We start from the raw sequence: 25,052 nt of genomic DNA on the forward strand, positions 1-25,052 counted from the left end.
AAGCAACTTTTCGTGGGCCGCACTTTGCCCAGGTCTGGTGTATAACCAGTACCGTGTTGCAGTCGCGTGTTGTTGGGTGTTCGGAAATGCGAGTGTGAAGTACGTCCGTCCAATGCTTTCCCGATTGGAACCGTCTTGTCGCGCTATCAACTGTTCGCCTTCCCGTAATGATTACGAGATGCAGTTCCACCCCGGAAGTACATACACGACACAATCTAACACTGTGCTCAACCACGAATTTTGCAATTACGGCAGTAATGGCGCTCGTATGATTGACTACGAACTGTGCTGACTGTGTCGAATACGCCACATGATCGCGCACTTTGATACTAACATAAGCCAACATGGTTACTTTCGCTAGCAACGGAATATCGCATAAGTCATCGTGTGCAACTGTGCATGTGCAGTGCATGTACCAGACTTTGATGTTATAACCACTCGCAACGCGGAACCTATTGTTGATAAAGTTACAAGCAGGGCATAGCATGATATTGTATGGTATATTGAAATGTGCAAGTATGGTATGACATGGAAATTTACAAGTATGTTATGGGAATAATTTGTCATGCTTCGATGCTTTGGAAGTCTTTGTCAGAATTGAAGTATGTCTAGAACTAGAGTTCTCAATAGCCTACCCTGGGTCAAAAGTCAAAACCTTGTCAAATAACATGCATGTGATAATAAATTGATTGCTTGCCTCATGCGATCGGCGGACAAGTCGCCATTTGAGATAGAGTTGAGACGCTACAACGCTCTAACTCACCTCGTTGCCGCTGTCACTGCACTATACCAAGGGGGCTTTAAAATTGTAGACTCTTGAGATTGAGCACTTTCTAAAATAAATTTGTTGACCAGGTAAATCATTTCCTGCGCTTCCATTTAACATCACGTCACGCCGATCTTCCCATCTGCGTGATAAAATAATTTTAAAGGTAGCTTTACTGAGTCTCCTATACCCATAGTAACCTTAATAAATCTGGCTAGCTCTGATCAAAGACTTTTCACCTCTAATATAGGCTATTGAAGCACATGCATGCGTCAGTGTAATTGGACGTTTGTCACATCTAGGGTTGCTTTTAAAACAAACGGCCTTTTAAAAAAAAACAAATTTTATTAGTTGTAAAATTATGCCATCATTGTGTAATGTGTAAATATTTCCCAAAGAACGTGTTGTATGAGCCTACGGACAATTACCACCCGATATAGCCGACATATATCGACATATTTCCTTCATAACATCGGCTGACAACGATATAAAGTTCGATATCTGCGTGATCGCTGGAGCGTGAAGTTGCTATCGAAATTTTATTAAATTGCAGTTCCATTACGGTGGCGTTCTGAAGAAAACGGCTGCGGCCAAAATTTATATTTCGTTTCGCCCTTCAATTTGAGACCACATCATTTTTAGAGTGCAATGCCCCTTTAAGATACAAACAGAGTGTGGTAGAATCGCAGCGGGGTCGACTTAAGACCCACGTATGCATTGCCTAGATTTATTTATGTCATCCACCCATAGCCTCTGGGCGTTGAGTGACTTACAAAACCCCAAATCAAAACTGGTGGATAGTATTGTAAGTCCACATGAGAGGAACCAACACGAGCAATCGACATGCCTCGTCTAATTGGCCACAGCAGCCGATACCCGGTGAATAACAAATGAACTAAACCGTCAGGAAGTGACGTAACTGACATCACCTCGCTACCTACAGCGCTGACAGCATTCGACAGGTCGGTTGCGAACGCACACCGAATATCTCAAAGGTTAGTGGGGGGCGTTTTTCAGAAAATCGCGACGCATTCCGGCACGACGTGACTTGGGCATTGTGCTACACGATGCTAATAGAATTCTATTGTCGAATTGCGTGACGCGGAATCACGAATCTGTGGCAACCGCTATTCGGACGGCCACTGATCATGACTTGACCGCTTCCTTGTATTCTTGTGTGTTTAAACGAAGCCGAGAATGTAATCCGTTGCGCGTTGCAGGACATACTGCGATCCCGGATGCCGACGTCAGGAATACGAGAGTACCAGTTTGATATCGGTAGTTTTGCGTTCGGCATTGTTGACGTCGGTGGCCAGAAGTCGGAGCGACGAAAATGGATCCATTGTTTCGAAAACGTGACATCAATTATATTTCTGGCGGCGCTCAGCGAGTGAGTATACGCGTCGGCGGGGTTTAAGCCAATCAGCTTGACTCTTACATTTGTGTCGTTAGTTCAGCATCAAGTTACCCCCACATCCGTTTTAACGGTTCAATAGAAACGGGGAAAGTTGACTACTTCACGTACTAAGCCTCTAGTTATGATCGGGATTAAATGATTAATACGTCCTTCCAATAGCCTACCTAACTACACGCACGAGTGCCATATATTTCGTCTGTGTTAGACTTGCAAATACGGATTTGGATCGTAAACTTGTGGGTCCGATTCAGATTTGGACATGCAGTCTAAAATAATTGTAACAGTCATGCGGTTTTTGCTCGAATTCGAGTCGGTGCCATGTATATCTCACCGTGAATTCGATGTTAATAGTATAATCAATAATCATCCAGGATTCGGATTTTGAGACTGAATTTACCAACAGTAATTGGATTTGTGAATAACTTGTGAAATTAAGCCATCTCTGTGATAACCAAGCAACCTCATGCCACGCAACTAGGCATTTTGAAAACGCGTCACAGAATGGTCACACCACGAAGGGCTGGTTATGCGTTTCTGACATACCATTAAGAGCGATTTTATTTATGGCAGACACCGTATTTGACTATTATAACTGTAGGGTCACACGATATATAGCTCCACCGTCGCTTTACAACCTATGACATGACGGGATGGTTCGTAAATAAGTATGACGCGCGGGTATGCATCGGAGTCGAGAAAGAAGTTCTCATTTTGTGTGCTCTACAGAGTAGTATGCTTCCACACGATGATTGGTGATATCCAATTTTAGACTTTGATCGGATGGGGATTTACGATATTTTTGAAGATGAATTTTGATTGGAAGTCAAATTTCTAATATTTTCCCATCTCCATCCAGCGTTTGAATAGATTACTGTCATTGTAGGATTTGTACTTGGATTTAAAAATATTAAATGAGCTCATCTATAACGCCCATGATGCCCGTGCATGATGCCCACTGAAAGTCCTATTTCGGGAATTGATCTGAGTTACGACTACCTAACCACACGCCGCGCGGTCCTCTATTTTACCTGTCAGGTATCGACAATGAATAATCCTCAATATCAAAATTTCAATGAAGAAGGCACCCCGTGAACCCGTCACTCAAATCTCATCGTTTATTCCACCCGAAAACCAGACCCGCAGAACTATATATATGGCTCACTGGTAGATTGCGCTCACCGCAAAGAAAATTATTTAAACTAGACAAAAATTCAGTGCTCTCGAGTCTCGCTAGACACAACCTGACCAGGGCCCAATAAGTTAGGACATTACCTCGTACCTCGTACCTTCGTACGTCACGGCATGTTTAAATAAATAACAGGTAGCTTAACATGCCTCGCGAATCACCGCACCCTTGTGTTATGCGCTTCCGTTACCAGTGCTTTTCCGTATTTCGTGGGTTTACCGTGCCTTGTTAACGAGAAACCGTCATTTCTCTGGGTACAAACTCTAAAATAAGCGATGTTCTACAATTCGTTGACTCCGGAACAGCACTAGATGATGGATGAGGTGACAGCACAACTAAATCTGAATTATTTAAATTTCATAGACAGACATTATGTGATCGATTTGTATCTGCATTTCTGGGGAATTCAGAGTTGTTATACTGGCTCAATTACAATCCGGCTCGAATATCAAAAACGGCATTGCGGTAATTGGAAGGTTACATCTGTAGTTTGGCATAGTAATGCTATGGAGTTGGGTTTCATTCGGTATAGCCACTGATATTACCTTTTTAGTTCAGCAGAAACATCGCGATTATGAATACACGTCAGAGCTCATACCTTTGGATTATGATGCTACATCAGAAATTTGGATTTCGTCCCTTTTAATTGCCCTGGTACGTTGCTACCATGTACGGCACTGTGCGCAATCAGTAATTCGTATCTTGAGCAGTCGATGCTGCGACATTCTATTGCTTCGTGTGAATTCGAGTATAGAATTTGGACTTGAGTGAAAGTTGTTGTAGCGATTTGCAAGGCACCCATATGCAACGATTCTGGAATGCGACGGCGAATTGATTACATTCAGTGATAATTTTAAATTTCCACAATCAGTGACATGGTAAATAGCTTCAACAAAATCAAACAACGCAGATTATGAATGATATGTCCCTTAGTAATCGAATCTATACTGGGATTAGTAGTGACTATATATATTGATGATCAATGATATTTTATTCCTCTATGATTGATATCTATAAACTCCGTCTCAGATGTCGTAATTTATGTGATCATGCGTCTTGGTAAGCACAAATCTATATCTAGGTTAAGTAGCTTCTGGAACAAGCGAGTGATAAACTCGTTATCCTTTTGTTCTTTGTAGTTTCTGTTGGTATTTGAGCTGACACTAGGGTCCATACACTCGCCCTACTGAAGCACTTGCAAAAAGTAGAATCACTTCGTTACTGATCTCACCATGTTTATCTCCCGCAGATACAACATGACGATTCCGCTGGAAGAGGTCAGCCAAGACGTCCGTGCCAGCCTCCGTCAGCGGCAGCGTCGCCAGGCCATGCGCCACAAAGACAAATCCGCCAGCACGTCCTTCATGTCCGGCGTTTCTAACGGACACGAGACGGCCAACGGCTACGCCGGTCACAACCACTCTCACCGAAAGCGCACCAGGGCCCCCGGCCGGCCGCCACCTTTCGTGGCCACTGACTTTCCACAGGTCACCACGGCCGCCACTGACTCGCATGACCAAAACGGAAACACGAGAAAGCACTCCAACGACTCATCACAATCCGATTCTACGTTCGGCCCTTCTTCTCATATCAACCGCATGAAAGAGAGCCGGGCCCTTTTCAAAACCATAATCTCATCCGAATACTTCCAAAACACCTCTGTGATCCTGTTCCTAAACAAAAAAGACATTCTAGCGGAGAAGATTATGTCCCATCACATCGCCGATCACTTTCCGGAGTTCGACGGCCCGAAGCACGACGCGGAGCACGCGCGGAACTTTATACTGAAAAAGTACGCGGACTGCTTCGAGCGGCGGCGCACGCCGAAGCGGGACCTGTACGCGCACTTTACGTGCGCCACCGACACGCGCAACATCAAGTACGTTTTCGCCGCAGTCAAGGATATTATCTTGAAAAATTATTTAATCACTTACAATTTGGTGTGAGCGGAGCGCGTGTCAACCTCTGTACCTATACGTGCGTTTTTTATCTCTTAACTTTGGTCGACGGTGGTCATATAGTAACTATAATAGAAAGAAATTAGTATGACGCTTTTTTTTGCCCGAATATCTTTTTAGAACTGCGATATCGCCGGTAAGTGACGGCTCAGTGGCGTGATTGCCTGCAGACCCGCTGGTTTATGATGACAGTGTGCCGGTTTTGGGTCTTGATCGCACTCCGGACTTTTTTCGAATAATCACAGATATCGATCCATGGTCGGAGAAAGCGCCCTCTTGCCCTCTCAAATTTAGGCCAGTGAATGTTTAGGGGAAATGTCGGTTGAAAACATCTCCATCCAATATTTCATCCTGAATATGCCTTTACCCGTGGATATCCATCCGGTCGCAGATAATATTTTTACACTGCACCTCTTGGCGAATTCTTGTTTTTATAGGCCCAGGATGAAAATATCGAATCTGATTTTGTTACGTCAGTATGATTGTCAACAAAACGGCTTAGTACTCTTGATACGATTGATATTGTGGCTCTCTTGTCCTTTGGGACTTAGGGTACCGAACATCGTGTCTTCATATTTCTTCGTTTTGTTGCAGTATAACAGTGTATACGCTTCATTCTTTATGATACCCCTCTAATGCCAAAAGAAGCGAGTGCATTAGCTCAAAAATATGGGGTCAGCTTACTATAGGTTTCGATATCGTGATCAAAACGCACTACTGCTACACTGTCAGTAATGGTCGATTTTCATATATCATCAAACAGCTGCTCGCTCGATTTCAACGGGCGCGAACTGCGGAATTCTCTAGAATTCATCATTTCGAAGCGAGTTAATTTTTTACGATCGATCTCCTTTCTTATCATTCGCCAGTCTTCATTCTTTGTTACTAATTTCATTCGCATTTTTTCGACAGTTTTCGTGTTTTTTTAATTAATTTTACTGTGCTCATCGTTTCATTTGATCTGAAACTGGAACTAAGTGACATTTATATACACGATTGGTGTCCAGTACAGCAACTATAGAACGGGTTGTTTTATCGGTGTTGGGCGAATCATACTACAGAGCGATAGTTTTCGCAAAGTCAGACAGCATCTGGTTGAATTTTTTGTTCTTGGATAAGCTAGACCATTCGTACGTTTTGCTCAGTTTCGTTATTCGAAACGTTACAAGATCAGTATAATTCGAATCGTACTTGACCGTTCAGGGCATCGCATTCTCTTGGTGTTTTGAAATGATGAAAGTCCGTGACTAAACTGAAGTCGATAATGTGGTTTTCCGACATGCGGGAAAGGCGCATGTACGCGAGAGTAGTACAGTAACAGTTCGGCAACAATTTGCGATTTTTTTTCTTTTTAAACGTTATTTGTGAAAGCTGGTAGAAACACGTTAACGAGGTTTGACGAATTTACGAGTCTGCCGTAAATTGCAATGAATATCTTAACAACTGCGGGAAGTATTCGCGGACCGCTACATCTGACTCACGGAGTGCATGACAGGGTTGGAACCACCCAGGCCTTGGCAAAATCGACAGAACCAGTACGAGATCTGATTACTAATTGCGAGTCGTTATTCTGCGCAAAGGGGTTGCATTTCGGCTCGAATGCGAGCACATAGGCCTACCCATTGTTCGTGATTCGAATCTGAATATAATAACTCGCAAAATTCCGTTTGCAATTACGGTCCAGCGAGATTGATTGAGCGTGTGGTGTGCCTGTGTGATTTGAACTACAACAACGCGTAGAACGAATGATGTCGATGTAACGAATGTTAATTTGACAGGACATACATCACAATTATGCACGGGTTTAATAATTTCTAGTTGTAATAAACCATAAAGAATAGATTATGGCTATGTTCAGGAAGGGCTGTCTCCGACTTTTTCTCTAGCGCAGGGGTGGTAAACATACGGCCCGCGGGCCGCATCCGGCCCGTCAGACGATTTCATCCGGCCCGCGAAGCGATTCTAAAAATGGCTGCATTATGCGGACCATTTCTGACAAATGCTGAAATTACTTTCAATAAATATTCCCAAAAACAGAAAATGTTGAGTATGTAATGTTCATAGGCCACATTATAACTATCCGACAGTGGTCGAAGCGGTCAAAGCGGAGTTATTGCCGTTGAAAAATTTGGATTTGATTAAAATAGTATTTACGGTGAGAGGAAATATAATAAATAAACAAAGAATCGGTAACCGTAAATACTATTTTATTCAAATCCAAATTCTTTGACGGCAATAACTCCGCTTCCACTGGTTGGAATTGAACCAAATTTGGCATCGTTTCTATAGACAGCCTAACACTTTCATGGGGTGAACAGAAAATTTTCAGATTTTTTATTATTTATTTTTATATAGTAAATGGAAACTTTCATCTCCTGTAGCAAAGCGGTTACTGGCTGGAATTGAACCAAATTTTGTGTGTGGGCTTAAATTAGGTAACCTAACGATTTTATCAAGTAGCCAGTACGATTTGAGAAAAAAAAGTCATTTTTGAAGAGCCCTAATGCTCAGATTGCGCACTTTTCATTGAAACGTAGTTGCTGACGACTACGCCTAACGAGTGTCAGCCGAAAATAGTCGGATTCATCTCAATATGAATATAGCCTACTATTGCGACTATGCAATTGCATGATGAAATTATGTACCTTCAAGAAGCTCTTCGAATAATAAATAACGAAATAACATGACGGAAAAACGTAAATGTAGGTAATGATATCAAATACAACATTAACGCTGGCGACTTTAGCTTGACTCGCTGAAAAAAAGTAGTGCAGTTTACCTTCCACATATGCTTGGCCACCTGAATTTCAGATATAATTAATGGTTCCGCACGGAAAATAATATCAGTATGAAAAATCCGACCAATGAACGTATCCTTGTTTTCGTAGTATGCATAATTTAGGGTTTGAGTGTGTGCCGTTTCTGAACTGAAAGTTTTAATTATTTGCATCATCAGGTAGCTTTTGAGGTATTGAACTGAACCGTGGTGTGTGTGGCCGTGATTGGGCTAAAAGTGGTGATAATGATGTCCGTTGTTTTAGACGTGAGGTATAGCGTTCTAGGGATCAAATATACCAGTACCAGTAGTCCTCAACCGGAGATCTGCAAAGCAGACAGCAAAGAGGGAGCCCACAAAACTTCTTAATTTACAACATGAATGATGAAGATGATAACCCACTTTGTGATTTTCTGTGCTTGGGTAAAATCCTCACATCGTTAATTTCTACCCGATTACAAGTCGTGATTTCCAAGACATGTCAAAGCATGCCCTATACTAGTAGTAGTAGGTAGGGCTGGGCAAAATGATTCGAGTAGTAATTTTAATGATTCGAGTCGAGTAGTAAAATACGATTTTTTCGAGTACTGAAATTATACGCTCCTCGCAACTGAAAGTTAATTTACTGACTAGAAATATAGTTTTGATACTATTTTCCACTGAGGAAGCCGTGGAACCTTGATTGGTCGTGTTTTAGCATACCAGGCACAGTACAAAGCTACGAACGTTACTGGAAATAACACATTTCCGAAGTCATTATCATCCAACAAAATTGTTAAGAAGTCTAATGAAATCGGTATGGTCGAAAAAATACCAAAGCATCTTTAATGTGATGGATAACAGGCATTACGTTCATTGTGGTGGCATAAAAGGTACATATTTGGACTTCGACATATTACATCCTATTGTGACGTCATAATGACTGATACTCGATTACTCGACTCGACTCGAAGCATATTAGGTGATTCAGAATCGAATCACTCGGGTACTCGATTTTGCCCAGCCCTAGTAGTAGGCCATGGGTGAGGCCCTGATAAACATATAAACCGGAAAGGAATGCTTATAGAATTGTCTTCTTGATATGGATGGAAAATTCATAACAGCTACACGAGTAGATGGAAAGTATGCAACCGTTTTTTGCAATTATATGGTGCTAAAGGGAGATATTTAGAGGGTTTCGATGGTAATTAATTATTTTCATAATGGCATCGATGTGATTTGATAGTAGTGAGTCTGCTGATTCGAGGTAAAATTGCTTTGTCCATACAAACGTGCTACCGCCGAGAGTCCTTTACAGTCTTTCGCGCCGAAGGCCGTAGGTTTGACCGACCACGCCAACTCGAATAATATTTTTCTTTTTGACAATATCGAGAAAAGAAGCGTTTCGGAGTTGAGCCAAGCCTCTTGTCGTGCTACCTTGCTCATTGCCCACTACCACCAGGCTCAGGCTACTCTGACAACTACAAATACAATGCGCCGCACGAAAACACCTTTCAGCAGCTATACTGGCCATCCGCAAATCCGAGCCGAAAAAGCACTTCGTCAGCCCAGCCCCAAAAACATTGGTCTTCGCCCCCCAGACCACACAGTGGGTGGATGTTTTCACCTGTACTTATGAGCACATTCATTCTACCGAGTGTAAGCAGAGAGTTTATGTAGCTTAGTCGCGCCAATAGCGAAAATTTCCGATCATTCATGACTGAATAAGTTTTCTTGCTGCCGAATTTTTGGCACACCTTTCTGAATCCCATGTTAGCCTAAACTTCATTATGTGTTGGTACGTCGTGGCACGGAAATGGCTGACGCCGAAATGCCTATTTCTATAAATCATGCGTATTTCTTGGAGACGGGCCCCTAATAAGCAAGACATTTAGTGACACTAAGTCGCGCAAAGCGCGAAAAGAATTTAAAAGATGTTGGAAACAGTTCTAAAAAAATAAGCTATGGTTTATGTTCCTTTACAAAATAATTTTGGGCCCCTGTCAAGCTCGGCCCTCTCCAATTGGGTGGTTTGGGGTGACCCATCAGCTACGGTCCTGCACAAACGAATTATTCGAAAACCAATTGATCGCGTAAACTGCGCTGTTTAGCGATGAGTAAGCTCGTATCTGTTCTGAACTTGCCGCTCGCATGTCGTTATATGTCACCACGTCTTGAACTTCAAGTCAAATCGAACATATTTCCAGCTTTAATGTTACCTCACGAAGTTCTGAATCAGTTTAAAATTTGATGATTTTTTTTAAATTTTATCAATGGATAAGCCTCCAAAACTGCATCTTGAAATTAAGGTATAAAATTGTAATTTACCTGACGGACCGGCAGGAATGTCGTCGCGGACCGGCGGTTGAGAAACACTGCCTACACTATATGCTAGCCGTCACGACTCCACATTCATAGTACACCGTCGGTTTGCGAAGTCGATAGCGCATGTTCCAATGCTCAGCAAATGTCGGATTGTTGGCCAACAAACGGTGGAACAGATTGATCTGTTCTCACCTGGCTATTGTTTCGTTACGCTGTCATTGTACGTCACATAGCCGAGTTTGTTGTCGATTTTGGGAGGGTTCTCGTGTTCTGACATTTGGATTTTCCTGCATCAGTGTGAATATAGCAGTCGATTAACGCCAGAAATTATAAATTCTTTTCGCCATCACAGAAGAGGCTTCGCTCGTATGTTCCTCACCTCGCCTTTCGCGCTGTCTTTCGAACCGCTCATTACTTGGTTTTGGTCGTAAAATATGTACTAAATTGGTTATTCATGAAGGTCGACAGAAAACAACGATTTCATTTTGCTCATCCTGACGACAGGTGCGGCTACCTCACCTACATTCCCTGAACTCACGATACTAAGCACAGACTACAGAAGATCACTTTATTATGTCACAAATCGACATGATATCAACGGCACAACGAAATGTTAACATCATGAAGCAGCAAAGATGTAGTTAAATAGAAAACGACCAAACTCTATTGAATTTTATGCATCACTTGAATCGGACAACTCATTACGCTCACAAGCAAAATGGTGTATTTTCGGCACAGGGTCATCAAAGTAACGAACTAGAAGATGCAAGCATATAGTTGTTCGTTTAAAACCCGAAAAAAATCACCCGACTACGCCCAAATCACGATGCAACAGCCGGTTTCTCTTGGTGCCGAGTATGAAGTTCAATACGCCAGAATTAAAGAACATGATGACATCAGATGAATTCGGTCTCTATGCTGGACAGGACATATCATCTTTTACGACCTAACTCGGCATCACAACAATTAATATGAACCGCACATAGTAATTGCTGCAATATTCAAGTTGTTTAGCAGCTTACAAAGCAATGTAAATTTGCTATAGTGGGACACCACATTTTGCACCTACTTCAGATCGGATTTGCAACAAAGATAGTTCAATCACGCAACATACCTCACGAAAGCATCACAAGCACAGGAAAAAGGCATTGTACATCATCGTTGGAAACACAGATCTACAGCGTTCTATACAAGAACACGGGGTCGCAATTGTCGGGACAGACTTGCTTGAAGTAGAGCAAGACATGAATGGTTGAATGCGCGTTCAAATCGCAAAATTGACAACACTTTCGTAATGTCCGAGCAAGCTGTTGAAGTCAATCAGCAGTTTCCCATTAGCACCTAGCTAACACCAACGTACTGGACGACATAAACACGAAGAATTGAAAATTCTTTTACCAAGAAATGTGAAGGATAGCAAGAAATATCAATGTGGTAGCCAATCCGAGAGACCTGATTTTGAAGCGTGTGACCACATGTCTCATGCGCCATCAGCCACTATATGATCAACGTCAAGGGCTGGACAAAATCTAGCGCCCTACTGCGTATTAGGGCTTCAAGTGGAGTACCAATCATTACATCATCACAAGAGTATGGGTGATGCGACATGTTCAAATATGTAACTTTCATATGGCCCGAAAGAAGATAATGCCAGTTCTATATCACATAAGATAATTTTAGAGTTTTTGGACTTTCACTATTTCATTTCACTTTGTGACAATGCTGCGTGTTGATCACAAATTCTAAGATATGTCACATACACTAACATGCGTAGCTTTGTACTACATGTTTTCGTTACTGTGATATGACCAATGTTGCATGAACACCATACTTCAGTTAACAAAGTAACAGCTGAAATGGGCGTACACCTACAGTACTCGAAAAAATCTTCTTCCACTACTCGACTCGAATCATTGAGCCTGGCCCCAGTCGGTGGTTGACAGCTCACTCAATATTCTACATTTGACGCGCTACCCACATCTATTAAAAGAACGTTAAAATTAAATTCATGACACTCGCTAGCACATTATAGAAACATTGCCACACCGATTCCTAATTCGTCTTAGTTTCGTGTATGCATCATGAAAGATGGATCGCTATGGTTACACGCACACACACGAAGAATCGCGGGTATTACAAATTCTGACAAACAAATAAAAACACCGATAAATTTTTTACTATGACGCAAGTTTCGAGGTAACAGGAAGGAAAAAAAGAACGTTCGACTGGTCGCCGACCAACAGCGACTGCCGCGAAAAGCCTCGGTCATCAGAAGCACACTCCTGGCACCAAGTATTGAGGCGGATCCATCGAAACGAAGCCTCGCGCTACTCATTTTCATCGACGCCCAATCGGTTCAGTTGCTTTGATCATACTTCCTTGGCGCTCGCTTTTTCCGTGTTCTTACTTTTTGCTTTAGAGTTGTCTGCTGCAATGCAAAAGAAATTAATCTTCCTCAACAGTTGACAGTGGTTCCCGACCTGATGGGAAATCAGGGAATTCTGGTACACGAGAACTTCTATGTTGCAGTAAAAGGTGATTTTTATTGTCTACTGCACGGTTGTAATGACTCGACTTGACTCAAACTACGGGATTGACCCGACTCGAGTCATTTCAGACATTCAAGAACTACATTTCATTGTAATTTCAAAGAATAGTAAAGTTACCACACTGTTGGGATTTTGTCTATTGGTACTGGTACTTGAAAATGCGCCCAGAAACTGCTTGAAGTGAGGAACCATGCGATATCACCAAAACAGACTGGAAACTGAGCAGTCAACACAATGACTTGGACTCGTGTCATAATACCAGGACTCGGACTTGACCCCCTGCTCGCTGACATGGACTCGCACTTGACTCGGTGATGAATTGAAAACGACTTCTGACTCGTGGCCTCGTGACTCGGTTACAGCCCTGGTCTATTGTGAGACTTGCCAAGGATATTGGAGGAACTCAAATAAGCTAATAGCTTGTCCGCGGTATTTCATATCTAGCTTTGCAGCACCATGGATAATTTTGCGATAGCCACAGTGACGCATCTGGCGATTCGTAAACGTCATCGTCGCTGGTTACCGATGAAGTCCTCGACTAGTTTTTAAAGATTTCGTTCTCTACTTCAAAGTATCTAGGCTAATTCCTATTCGCGGCGGAGTTAAACATCACGGTTGTAGCCTACATCCAACTTCAAAATTCAAATTTAATGTCGCCCCATCACCAGTACATTTTATACAACACTACCTCAGTGGTTCCTAATCTTTGCAACTTGTGTCACCCTCTGGAAGGTTAGGTTAGTTCGTAGCACCCAAGCACTGATGACTAATAAAAGGTTAACCACCTACATCATAACTATCACTGTTCGGTCCCCGAATCCGATGGTGGTGAATAAAGAAAGGAAAAAAGAGGCCGGCACTTTCGACCTGAGCCTCAATATCCCAGCCTCGTTTCCAGTTAGGGTGGAGTGAAAAAAAGAAAAATTTGAATTTCCAAAAACGCGTTTGATATTTGGTCCCAAATCTCGTTTAAATGACTTCTATCATGATTTCAGGTTGTCGCGCCCTCTAGTGGCCAAGCAATTTCACCAAACTAGCCGAAAATAGCTAATGTTGCCATATCTTGATAACCGCATATATGTTAGAAAGCCAGTTTTAAGCTCAAAATCTGCGGAAGCAACATGTTTCTATCTCACTTCCATAGAACTTTGTCTGGGAAATGTACAGAAAAAAAGTTACAAGCTAATTGTTGATTTCCAGACCGCCATTAAAAATGTTGGTTGGTTTTACCAAGTTTGCAATGCCAATTTGCATGTGACATGTTCGACTTATAGCAGATTGAAGTTTATCATATGTACAAGTAATTGACATAATGTTGTCAAGAAACAGATCGAAGTCTGTTGGTGCTTGCAAGAAGTTGCACGGTGGAGAAACTTTTCTAATTGTTGATGGTTTTCCTTCTGGCATACTCCCAATTAAAAGACAAGTGATTGAGCGTATGCTCAACTTTGTTCTCTGTAGAAAGTTGGAAACGGCGCGAATAATTGCAAAGGAGCTACATGATCGTTGGATTTGGTGCAATGTATTCTCCATAGCTATTTTCGGCTCGTTTGGTGAAATTGCTCGGCCACTAGAGGGCACAGAAAACTGAAATCATGATAGAAGTTACTGATTTGAGATTTGGGACCAAATATCAAAGGCATTTTTTGAAATTCCAATTTTTCTTTTTTTCACTCCACCCTATAATGCCGGTTCTCTATTTTCCGCCATCAGCTTCCCAAATTGTACTCAGAATTTAGATGTTAAATCAGCAAACCGGATGAGAATCGCTGCACTACTGTAGCCTATTTAAATACATTCCAATCTCGAAAGTCGAATGCTACACTCACCATCTGACGGCTTGCTTGAAGCTTTCTTCGTGGTGTCCCCTTCGGCGGGCGATGACGTATCGTCGATTTCCGACCAATGCACTACTTCTTTCCAAATGACTTGCTTCCATTTTTCCACCGTGTACTCGGCTTCGTCGATGCTCTGGTCGATCATTTTCGGGGGAGGCCCCTCCACTTCGCTTGGATCGTACCTGAACGTGAGTAACGGTACAATCAAGCGCCGAGCCCGATTCGACTTGTTAGATTGCTATCAGCTACAACAGAATTGATCCAGACAAAGTGATGACACTATCTCGTGTACTTGGAATTCAAGGAATTGTACCCGTGGACCTATTCTCAAACATAATCAACTTTCAAGAAGCAAACACCAAATAGGTCATCCTCGATAAATATCAGTCTGAAAAGCTTTGAGCTCGATACTTGAATTCAATATCACAACAATATTTCAGATTCTTTTCCTTACAGCCCAACGCCCGTCATTAAAAGGGCAAAATATAAAAGTCAACGCTACATCTTGTTGCCAATGGCAGTCAGGGATACCTGTATATCACAGTGCACATGATTGAATGTACACTATCATTCTTTGCAAGTCAATTCAACCTTGAAAAAGCACCGAAAGCCATTCAATAATCGGTACAATTTGCAGACAATGCGCAGATTATATCGATTCCCTAATCTAACAAGACAATTCACTTATCGGGATGCATGAGGCAATGTTCCTCCGCTAGATGGTGAAAAACCAAATTTTCAAATTATTATCTTATCGCAGCGAGTGCACTTACCAGACATTTATGTAGGGGTGTTTCAAAGCTTGATCGACGGTGATTCGGCCGGCGGGGTCCACGACGAGCATTTGCGCTAGCAGGTCCCTGGCTTGACTTGCCTTAAGCCTCGGATTGGACTGGGAATCGTCTGGGAATAATTCGTCCGGGAATATCCTACTTATGGTGTGACCCCGTTGGAAGGGACGCGCCTGCACGTAGTTTCGTACCGACGGTTGTAGTTTGTTGATGAAATCCTTGTAAAACAAAACAGCACATAAAATTCTTCACATATCAAGATGCCGTCTTACATATTCAACTTTACAGGCCCACAGAATAACGATCAGACAACTCATGAGCTCGCAGACATCGAGCAAAAATTTGGTATATTTACGATATGGAATGAAAATGACGAAATGATAGGTCAATGCACTGCTACTATTATTCATCTACATCTGTGGTTTCCAAAGTTGGTGCCAGCGCCGCCATGGTTTGGGAAACAGTGATACAAATTATTACAACACTAGTAGCCTAATTCGCATTAACTAGATAACGTGATAGAGATCAATGTTAGATGTAGCAGCGGTGAACGGAGAGAAAAAGGACTCACAGAGTCATGTGGATTACTTTTTCATACTGAGTAAAGTTACGGAGGACAGTGACAGTATCTTGCCACGCGACTAATTGATGGCGGCTTAACACAAAATCCAAAATTTGAAAGGGGTGACATCGACATTGCATTTTTCCCTCTCCTATAATATCGTGTCGGCTGCTAGGACAGTGGCGGGCAGACTACAGTCCGGTGGCCCGCAACACCATTTGCACAGTAACATTGGAATGAATACAGAGACTTGATGAAACTTTTTCTTAATATATTACGTCATGACATTGGTAATTTATAATGTTACTACGGTATTTTATGATTTTATTACTGACACAATACCGTGACGTCGGTGTCCACTAGGGTTGTCCATAATTTGGAAAATCTTACAAATCCTCCGTTGTAATGTCTTATTCTATAGATTATTGATAAAAAACGACACTGAGCCTGAAAGAAGCTCACAGGAAGGCCGTTAAGATTTCGTGCAAAGCGTTTGAAAGTAGCTGCCGAAGAATGGGCGTGCCACCGACCATAGAACGGCGAGAATACTAGCAATCACGAAACCACGGCTCTTGATTGGCTAATCGGCTATGCTTCAATGACCACGACAGCAGCAGCTTGCTGTGTAAGTGATCAAGGAGTCTGCTACCGGTGGTGATTCTGAAAGCGCATTGTATGTAGGTTGACAGATAATGATTTAGGATTGATTCAGGATATGTTGAGGTACGAAATACATGATGAACAAGCAACAGCTGCTTCACAAAAACGTCTAAAGCATGACCGGTTTATTTTGAAGGTAACCCCCGTAGCCTATATGCCTTGTTTTCAACGAGGGAAAGAATAGGCGCTTATGCAAATAGCGACGGATTCCTAGTTTCAGAAAGGCTATAATGATATTATCATTAACGAATACAAAGATAAAGCTTAACAATAATTCCTAGTTTCAGAAAGGCTATATCATTAACGAATACAAAGACAAAGCTTAACAATAACACTATAATTTGTGTGATCTTATTGGGCTCAGGTTGTAGTACAAAATTGAAGTTTTGAATGCTCTAGGGATCGGCTGAATCAGACGTAGGCTTGGCACTTATCAGATGTTAACAGCAAATTGAATTCACTTGTAAGTGTTTTCAAAGTCCCTAATGATGCCGCAGAAACGAGGTTTAAATGCAAGCACAGACTATGCTTGATATGATGTACAAACTATGCTGGATGCTATGCACTATGCAGCATTGTCTGTGCCTACCTTCACACCCCTTTTCTGCGCGATTATTTAGGACTTTGACGTATCATGTCCAGCATAGTATGTGCTTACTTTTACACCTCTTTTCTGCGTCATCATCAAGGACTTTGACAACATTTGCAAGTGAATACATTTTGATGCAAGCACCTGACAAGTGCCAAGCATAACCCGCTGATTCAGTCGATCCTTAGAGCTTTCAAAACTTCAACTATATACTACAACTTGAGCCCAATAATATCACACAAATTATAGTGTCATTGTTAAGCTTTATATTTGTATTCAATAATGATATATTCTTTCTGAAACTAGGAATCCGTCGCTACTTGCATAAGCACCTATGCTTTCTCTCGTTGAAAACAAAGCATATAGGCTACGGCCAGCACCGTAACTGCCGCACCCCAAACCCCCCAATTGGGGGGGGCCCGAGCTCGAAGGGGGCCCGAAATTATTTCGTGAATTAGCATAAATCATAGAGTATTTTTTGAAAATTTATGCTATTTTATCAAAAATTTTTCGTGCTGAGCGCGAATTCAAGTAGCCATTTATCTATATTATTGGGTATTGGGCCATTACCGCGCCACGACCTACCAAGACATACAATCAAGTTTTAGGCCATATAACATGCGACTCCAAGAAGTGTGCCAGAACGATTGGCAGCAAAAAAAGCTTGGCCGAAAAGGTCTATGCCCTTTTGCAGACCAAAGACTTCGTTATGTATGCAAAATACATATAGGTTTAATTGTCCATAGGCGCCTAAATGACTGGCGCCGAATGTTCCTGTCTTTGCAATCTGAACCTCACAAGACAAATACCATCCCGCTGGGAAAATTTTATGCGAGTGAAGAAATACCAATTTGAAATCGTGTGCGTCTCTTAGTTTAGAAGCCTACGTTTGGACGATTCTATATTTTTGATATAGCAGACTGGAAGTCACGAAATAACATCATGTAACGAAGTCATATTAACAGGTCCGCCCGCCCGAAGATGTTTAATCATTATTTACGGGCCCTCCCGTTTGCAAGACACTTCACTCAGCTCTACCCGTAAATCTAATTACGCGAGTAGAGAGGACAATAAATTGATAGCATAGTATATATGCAATCGCCGATCTGATCGACCGATTTCGTCATAAATTATCGAAAATTTTCGCGCTTCGCGCTAGCTCACAATACAGTACAGATAATTTTGTGACAAACGCGAACAACGTGATGGGGGGGGGTCGTTTTATCACCCTATGGGAGCCCATAACCCACGTTTTTTGGGCCGGACGAGGTGCTGTTTCGTTCCTGCCAACGGGTATACGCCCGAAGATATTCAATTATTATTGAGTGGTCCTACCTTTTCAAACACACCTCACTCAGCTCTACCGGCAAATCTGATTACGTGAGTAGAGAGAAGATAAAAATTGATAACAATATATGCAATTCCCGATCATACTGACCGATGAAATCATGAACTCTAGAAATTTCCCGCGCTTCGGCGACAAAAGCTGATTCTCTGAACAATCTCCCAATGAACCTGATGAATAGCCGTAAAAAAGTGTAAAAGTGTATCGCCGGAGGTGGGTCTGGGGGGCGAAGCCCCATAGAAGTTCGGTCTATAACCTATGGGGGGCCCAAGACCAAAGTTTTGGGGGGGGCCTGACGAAGTGCTGTTACGGCCCTGGCTACGGCGGTTCCCTACACGATAAAGCGGTAATGCTTAAGATGTTTTTGTGAAGCAGCTGTTGTTGTTCATCATGTATTTCGTACCTCAACATACCCTGAATCAATCCTAAATCATTATCTGTCAACCTACATTAAATGCGCTTTCAGAATCGCCGCCGGTAGCAGACTCCTTGATCACCCACACAGCAAGCTGCTGCTGTCGTGGTCATTGAAGCATAGCCGATTAGCCAATCAAGAGCCGTGGTTTTGTGATTGCTAGTCTTCTCGCCGTTCTATGGTCGGTGGCACGCCCATTCTTCGGCAGCTACTTTCAAACGCTTTGCACGAAATCTTAACGGCTTTCCTGTGAGCTTCTTTCAGGCTCAGTGTCGTTTTTTATCAATAATCTATGGAATAAGACATTACAACGGAGGATTTGTAAGATTTTCCAAATTTTGGACAACCCTGGTGTCCACGCAAGGCTTCGTTTACTGAACATCCCATAGAACCGAAATAGAAATGACTGAATTCGGATCACAATTGTGATTTTAGATGGATGGCCTATAAAATCTCATTAATGTTTCTGACCAGTGTGTGTTTTTATCGAATCAATATTTGATTCTTGTAAATATATGTATGCGTATATCATCTCCATCTCTTCAGTCACATTATAGTCAAATAAAAGATTGTGTTTCGGCTTATAATCTCAATTTTACTGTAGTGCGGACCGCGATTGGATGCAGATGTTGAATGCGGCATTGCGTTCGTCGAGCTGAAAAGTTTGCCTACCCCTGCACCCAGATTTGAACGAGAAGCAAACTTTTAGACAGCGTGCTAACCTGCGACGGAGTTCCCAAAAGTTCCGTTATCTTGTTCCACTGGTCGATGTGATCGTTGCCGGGGAATATAACAACGCCACGGATCATTTCCCCAAAAATACAGCCAACCGACCAGATGTCGACCACCTCCTGATAGCCCATGCCGAGAATAACTTCTGGAGCCCTGCAGCAGGATCATAAAAGAGAACAGTAATATTCACGAATATAAAATTATGTGCTTATTTCAAGTGATGAATCAGCTGCAGATTCTGAAAGGGCTTTTATTTCGCCTACTAGCTCAATTGCTGTCTTTCAAAACATGGAGACTACAGAATAACAATTGTTAGCATTTAGTTTCATGAATTTTAAATTTCATAAATGCAAAACACACCAAGACATGTCGGTTTTGAAACAGGAGATGGCATTTACGAAAGTGAATTGTAACATAGATATAATCAAAACAGAAAAAAGCATTGAAAATACAGGTTCCCACTGCTGACTCGTTTGCCCCTACAAATACAAAATCTTAACCAATACCAAGTGAACATTTATATCTTATCATGTGCAGTTGACAATGGCTCTATGATGTAGACCAGGGGTCTCAACCACACGGCCTGTGGAAACCTTTGTGCGGCCTGCGTGGAAATTTTTGATTTCTTTTTCTAGATTTGGAAGCTAAAATTCACTCTAATAATTCGCCAAAAACCTGAAACTACTCGTCAAATTCAAGTATCACATCACTTTAAAACGCTACGAAGCGGTGGAACAACTGCTATTACGTCACATTATGACGATTCATACATGATGATATAACATGACACTCAAAAACTAGGAAATTCGTCCACATTTGATTTTGAGAACCCTGACATAGATCAAGGGTTTGTAACCTTTATAGCAACGAGGCCAGATAAAAATAACTATGGGCTGTACGCAAGCTTTCTAGTACACTAGTTAGAAGGCTATTATTAAGGAATTATTAATTGCTAACACGGTGACGGCAAGAGTTAGGAGACTTTGGCTGCTCGAAGGGAAATAGCAAAACTTTGAGCTTGATGAACAAACTTTGTTGAATATATTCAAGACAGTGCAAGGTCAACATGAGCATATTTTAGGGATTGTATTGTTGCTTTTAGCCCAAATCAGTTTTTCTCGAACTCACCAGACTAAGCTAAATTAGAAATTCCATTATCAGTCCACACACAATTTAAAATCAGCACTTTGCTGGCAGTAAAGGATTTGGGTTGCAGGTTTTACACCCCGATATAGACAACAGAGTATTCTGACATCAAAATAATGTACACGAACACCAAGAGACTCGTTACATACCTGTAATAGCGAGTCACAACATACGGCGTCATGGTAAATCCGCCGCCCGCAGCACGAGCAAGCCCGAAGTCGAGAATTTTCAACGTGCAATCAGATCTCACAACGATATTCGAAGGTTTCAAATCCCTATGAATAATTCCGGCGGAATGCAAATGCTTGATGCCACATAACAATTGGTAGAGCAGATAAGAAAGTCTTTCATGGTCCAGATCCATTTGAATAACCTGCAAAGCAAAAATTCGAGCAATCTTTGTTTTTGACATTGGCAAGAAAGAGTAGGCTACTTGGATCATAGAGGCACACATTCATCCAGGTACAAGTAGGCTACACCTCGCCCGCAGCAAAATCACGAACATGGATAATCACCAGGATTTACATATACTTGAATGCTCCATAGGTACTGAAGTGATTTTCATTGTTGATGCATCGCTTCAACGACGTCCAAATTCACACACTTGAGCTAATGCTATTTCCATTCTGGCAAAACCAACTTCACTGCATAGAGAACTTGGGTATTGTGTGACGTAATGTACCATACTCTTCCATAACAGACCATAAATAATTTAGTCACAAAGAGTCTTAGATATTGCCAGGTAATGCAGAGTAGATTGGCCACGCAAATTTTATATTAGACACCGGCAGAATACGAAACGTCAATGAACATTTCAATTTTGGTGCAGTCCCACATAATTCAAGTTGCTGTCATAGGTCACCCTTGAAAGAACATCTATAATTATAATTTGATTTGACTCATTACAGAAATGCCTCAAAACATCAAATGTTTTCATTATACCGGTCCGGTATAGGCTACTAGCTACTACTCATCTCACAAATGCTGCGTAGGAACAAAATACAGGACATAGGCCTATTATATACCAGGTTATTTGTCTTGAAAACAGTTGGTTTAATAATACAGTTTTTATAACACGCTGATCTGTTCAGTAATAATACCTATTATTAGTATATGACTGTGTTGAATGCATATAGATAACAATTATCGGAGATACCCATGGCAGCATCATCGCCCATCAGTGTTTGTTCTTTATTATTAACAGATTTTAGTTCTTTGCAAACGCATGATCTAGCCTAATTTTCAATTCATATAATGATTAATGAGGGGAAAGTTATCTCTCCAGGTAGCAAATTTCAGATGCCTACACCTACAGTCCTACAGTTAGCTTGAAAGATTTGGGGCCTCTGTGGACATAATCTTCAGACGTTCTGCATATTCCAAATATTCCTATATGTTTCAATTCCAGTATTGATTCAGTTGTTCTTCTTTGGACTAATTTCAAGTAACCAATTCTCTTGATTAGATTAACGAACCCTACCCTGCCATAATTATGTTTCAATATTCACCTCGCCAGCCTCTTGTAAAGGCAGGAAGATCTTTGCTCCAATCTGGGTATGACTGGCCTAGAATGGGTAGTTCGTAACCCAACCAGTAACTATCACACTAGGCCACATCATGTTGAATTATTGTAACAGTAATAATAACCATACAAGTAGCAGTACCAGTACCTGACATAAACTTGCGTCCATTAGTTCCATGACGAGATATACGTGAGAAAAATCTTCATATGTAGACTGAGGCGAGAAAACGTTTACAAGCTTTATGATGTTTTTATGATCCACAGCGCGCATTAGCACCAATTCACTAAAAAAATAGATGTGAGATAATAATATGGTTTTACAGAGGAGTAAGTTTCTCACCGATAAGCTCGTTTAGCGTGGGTTGGATTCTGAAACGGACGACTCAATTTCTTGATTGCAACATTTTCACCCTTGATTACGTCATGAGCTGCACATACCTGGAAAAGGGAACAGCTCTACCTGTAGCAAGTACACCTAACTACAGCAAGAAATCTTCTAAAAGGGTGAGAGTGGGTCATGATTCATAAGCATGGATCCAATTTTGTTAGCTTGGACATGACATATCACATTGTGGACTATTGGAATACACCAAAACAGGCCTGGACATTCCTCTCTATTTTTGAATTAATCAATGAAGTTCATAATATTCAGAGAGAAATAAGAGAACGAATACTAATGTATGTAAGAAAAAAATAAAGACAGCTATGACTACATAGCCTACTGTTCATTACTCATGAAACAATAACCCCATTTATATCAATTTCCTTAACAGTTGGGCATAAATCAACCAGCAAATATACTTTTGGTAACATTGATATGCACTCTAGTCTAGTCCATAAGATAACTTCCATTACTAACCTAGGCCTACTCTTCAAAGCATAAAGGCTATTCGGCATAGACATAAAACATAGCTTATTATTGCGATGTTACCGATGTAGGCTAAACAAAACTTCGACACTATATTCGCATGATACCTCATTAAACGGGAATGCAAGAATAAAAATGCAGTATCAATCAATATAGTTTAGGAACACTTTTACGACGAGGATATTATACATTTAAGCCTATACATTACTTTAGTAGGCCTAATGGTATTTTTTATCAATTTCCAAACAAATTAAATGACTTGGGCCTGCAACATGTTAAGATATAGAAATGTAACTTTGATATGTAATTCCAATGTGGGACAGGGTAACAGGACAGCGTCCTCAAGCTACAGGCCTACCGTACTTAATTGGTAATATATGGACTTTTGAAGTGGTTTCATTGCTTTACCGTTCGATAAAAGCTATCTGTACCATAATTTCCCATGCTTCAATGTTTTAAATCTGTAAGCCTATATATATGCTGGTGGTTAATTAATCATGGTTTTGCGACTGTCAAAATATGGTTGAAGCACACTTACCATTCCTTGAGCGCCCGACCCAATTGGTTTTAGGGTTTGATATCTTTTCAGCACAGTAAAAATGGAATCGGAAACTTGAGTCGTATAAAATTCGCTATTTAGCGCTTCTTTCGAAAGGCCACTGAAATCCGGTCCAGAATTCTTGCTTGGGGCTGGTGCAGCCATCTTCGGCCAGGAATTGCTGAAGCTATAGAAGCTCGATAGATGGGTTTGTTTCAATACACACTCTGCACTACTCCAACGTTGAATTTGCTGTCATGGCCGGTGAGTGCTTGAAATCCAATGCTAGCATACAGTAAAAGGTGTTTTCAACGCAACGTTCTCAACTTATTCACTCGGGGATTTTACGGTGACACCACTTCATTCGCTGCACTGCAAAGTAACGCCCTTATCCAAGCTACCGAAATCTGAGCATGCAGCGACACCTATCGCTGTACTATCGATATGTTACCATCCTCCAGGTGGTACAATAACGCGAGATACCAAATACTATCATCATCATCAACATTTGATCAAATCAATCAATAGACCATCAAGGATAATCCTCGAATTATCGATGAAAATCTCAAATAGCTCCGCTTCTACGGGTTGGAATCGAGTCAAAATTGTTTTGCATCGTCTTTGAAGACAGACTGTTGCCCTACCTCGCCCAGACATTGCTTCATTGATCATTTGCTACCATTGTTTAATTTTTTTTCTATTTTCCTTTCTTAAAGGTCAACTGCATCTTCAAAATGACTTCACCTTATTTCGTACATTATGTGGTTAGGAATATGAATAAAATAATGAAAATTGAAATTACCTGATAGTTTTCAAGTAATTTGAATCAGGGCTGTTCCACTTCATTTTGAACACGCGGTGGCGACAAAGGTAACTCGACCCAAATCTGTTTTGTTTCTTTATACTTTACTATGGGACTGGACTAAGCGTCGACCTGATTTCATCCCTTGACGTACAACGAGGATGGTGAAAGTATCCATATCAACTTAAATCATCCATATGGATATCAAATAGCTGGGCAATTCCCTGCACAGACAACCGATGTTCCCACCACTACCTCTCCAAATCTCCTGAAATTTGGTACACGCAC

The 25,052-nt window shown here is 41.4% G+C and overlaps 2 protein-coding genes across 3 annotated transcripts in view; one reads left to right on the plus strand and one right to left on the minus strand.

The window, feature by feature from the left end:
- The window catches only part of LOC145445097 (guanine nucleotide-binding protein subunit alpha-14-like), a 39,119-nt gene extending 32,769 nt beyond the window's left edge, over window positions 1–6,350 (plus strand). The window contains exons 6-7 of the mRNA XM_080323228.1: window positions 1,987–2,156; window positions 4,619–6,350. Coding sequence (XP_080179354.1) covers window positions 1,987–2,156; window positions 4,619–5,315 — 867 coding nt within the window. The 3' untranslated portion in view covers window positions 5,316–6,350. The remainder of the gene's footprint in view (window positions 1–1,986; window positions 2,157–4,618) is intronic.
- A 4,611-nt stretch (window positions 6,351–10,961) lies between these two features.
- On the minus strand, window positions 10,962–24,370 carry LOC145444363 (mitogen-activated protein kinase 8-like). Of its 2 annotated transcripts, none has more exons than XM_080322331.1 (8): window positions 23,963–24,370; window positions 22,897–22,994; window positions 22,705–22,840; window positions 21,184–21,407; window positions 19,879–20,041; window positions 15,568–15,803; window positions 14,786–14,976; window positions 10,962–12,832 (listed from the first exon to the last, which is right to left on the minus strand). In XM_080322331.1, exons 1-8 carry the CDS (start codon window positions 24,125–24,127, stop codon window positions 12,777–12,779), a joined length of 1,269 nt encoding a protein of 422 aa, XP_080178457.1. In that variant the 5' UTR covers window positions 24,128–24,370; the 3' UTR covers window positions 10,962–12,776. The 2 variants fall into 2 exon arrangements, with proteins under 2 accessions (XP_080178457.1, XP_080178456.1); XM_080322330.1 differs by having other exon boundaries at window positions 10,962–12,835; window positions 23,963–24,369.
- Between the last annotated feature and the right edge of the window lie 682 nt (window positions 24,371–25,052).

This window comes from Botryllus schlosseri, chromosome 8 (genome assembly GCF_051294905.1).
Source record: "Botryllus schlosseri isolate E-star chromosome 8, Bs_hap1, whole genome shotgun sequence".
Lineage (NCBI taxonomy): Eukaryota > Metazoa > Chordata > Ascidiacea > Stolidobranchia > Styelidae > Botryllus > Botryllus schlosseri.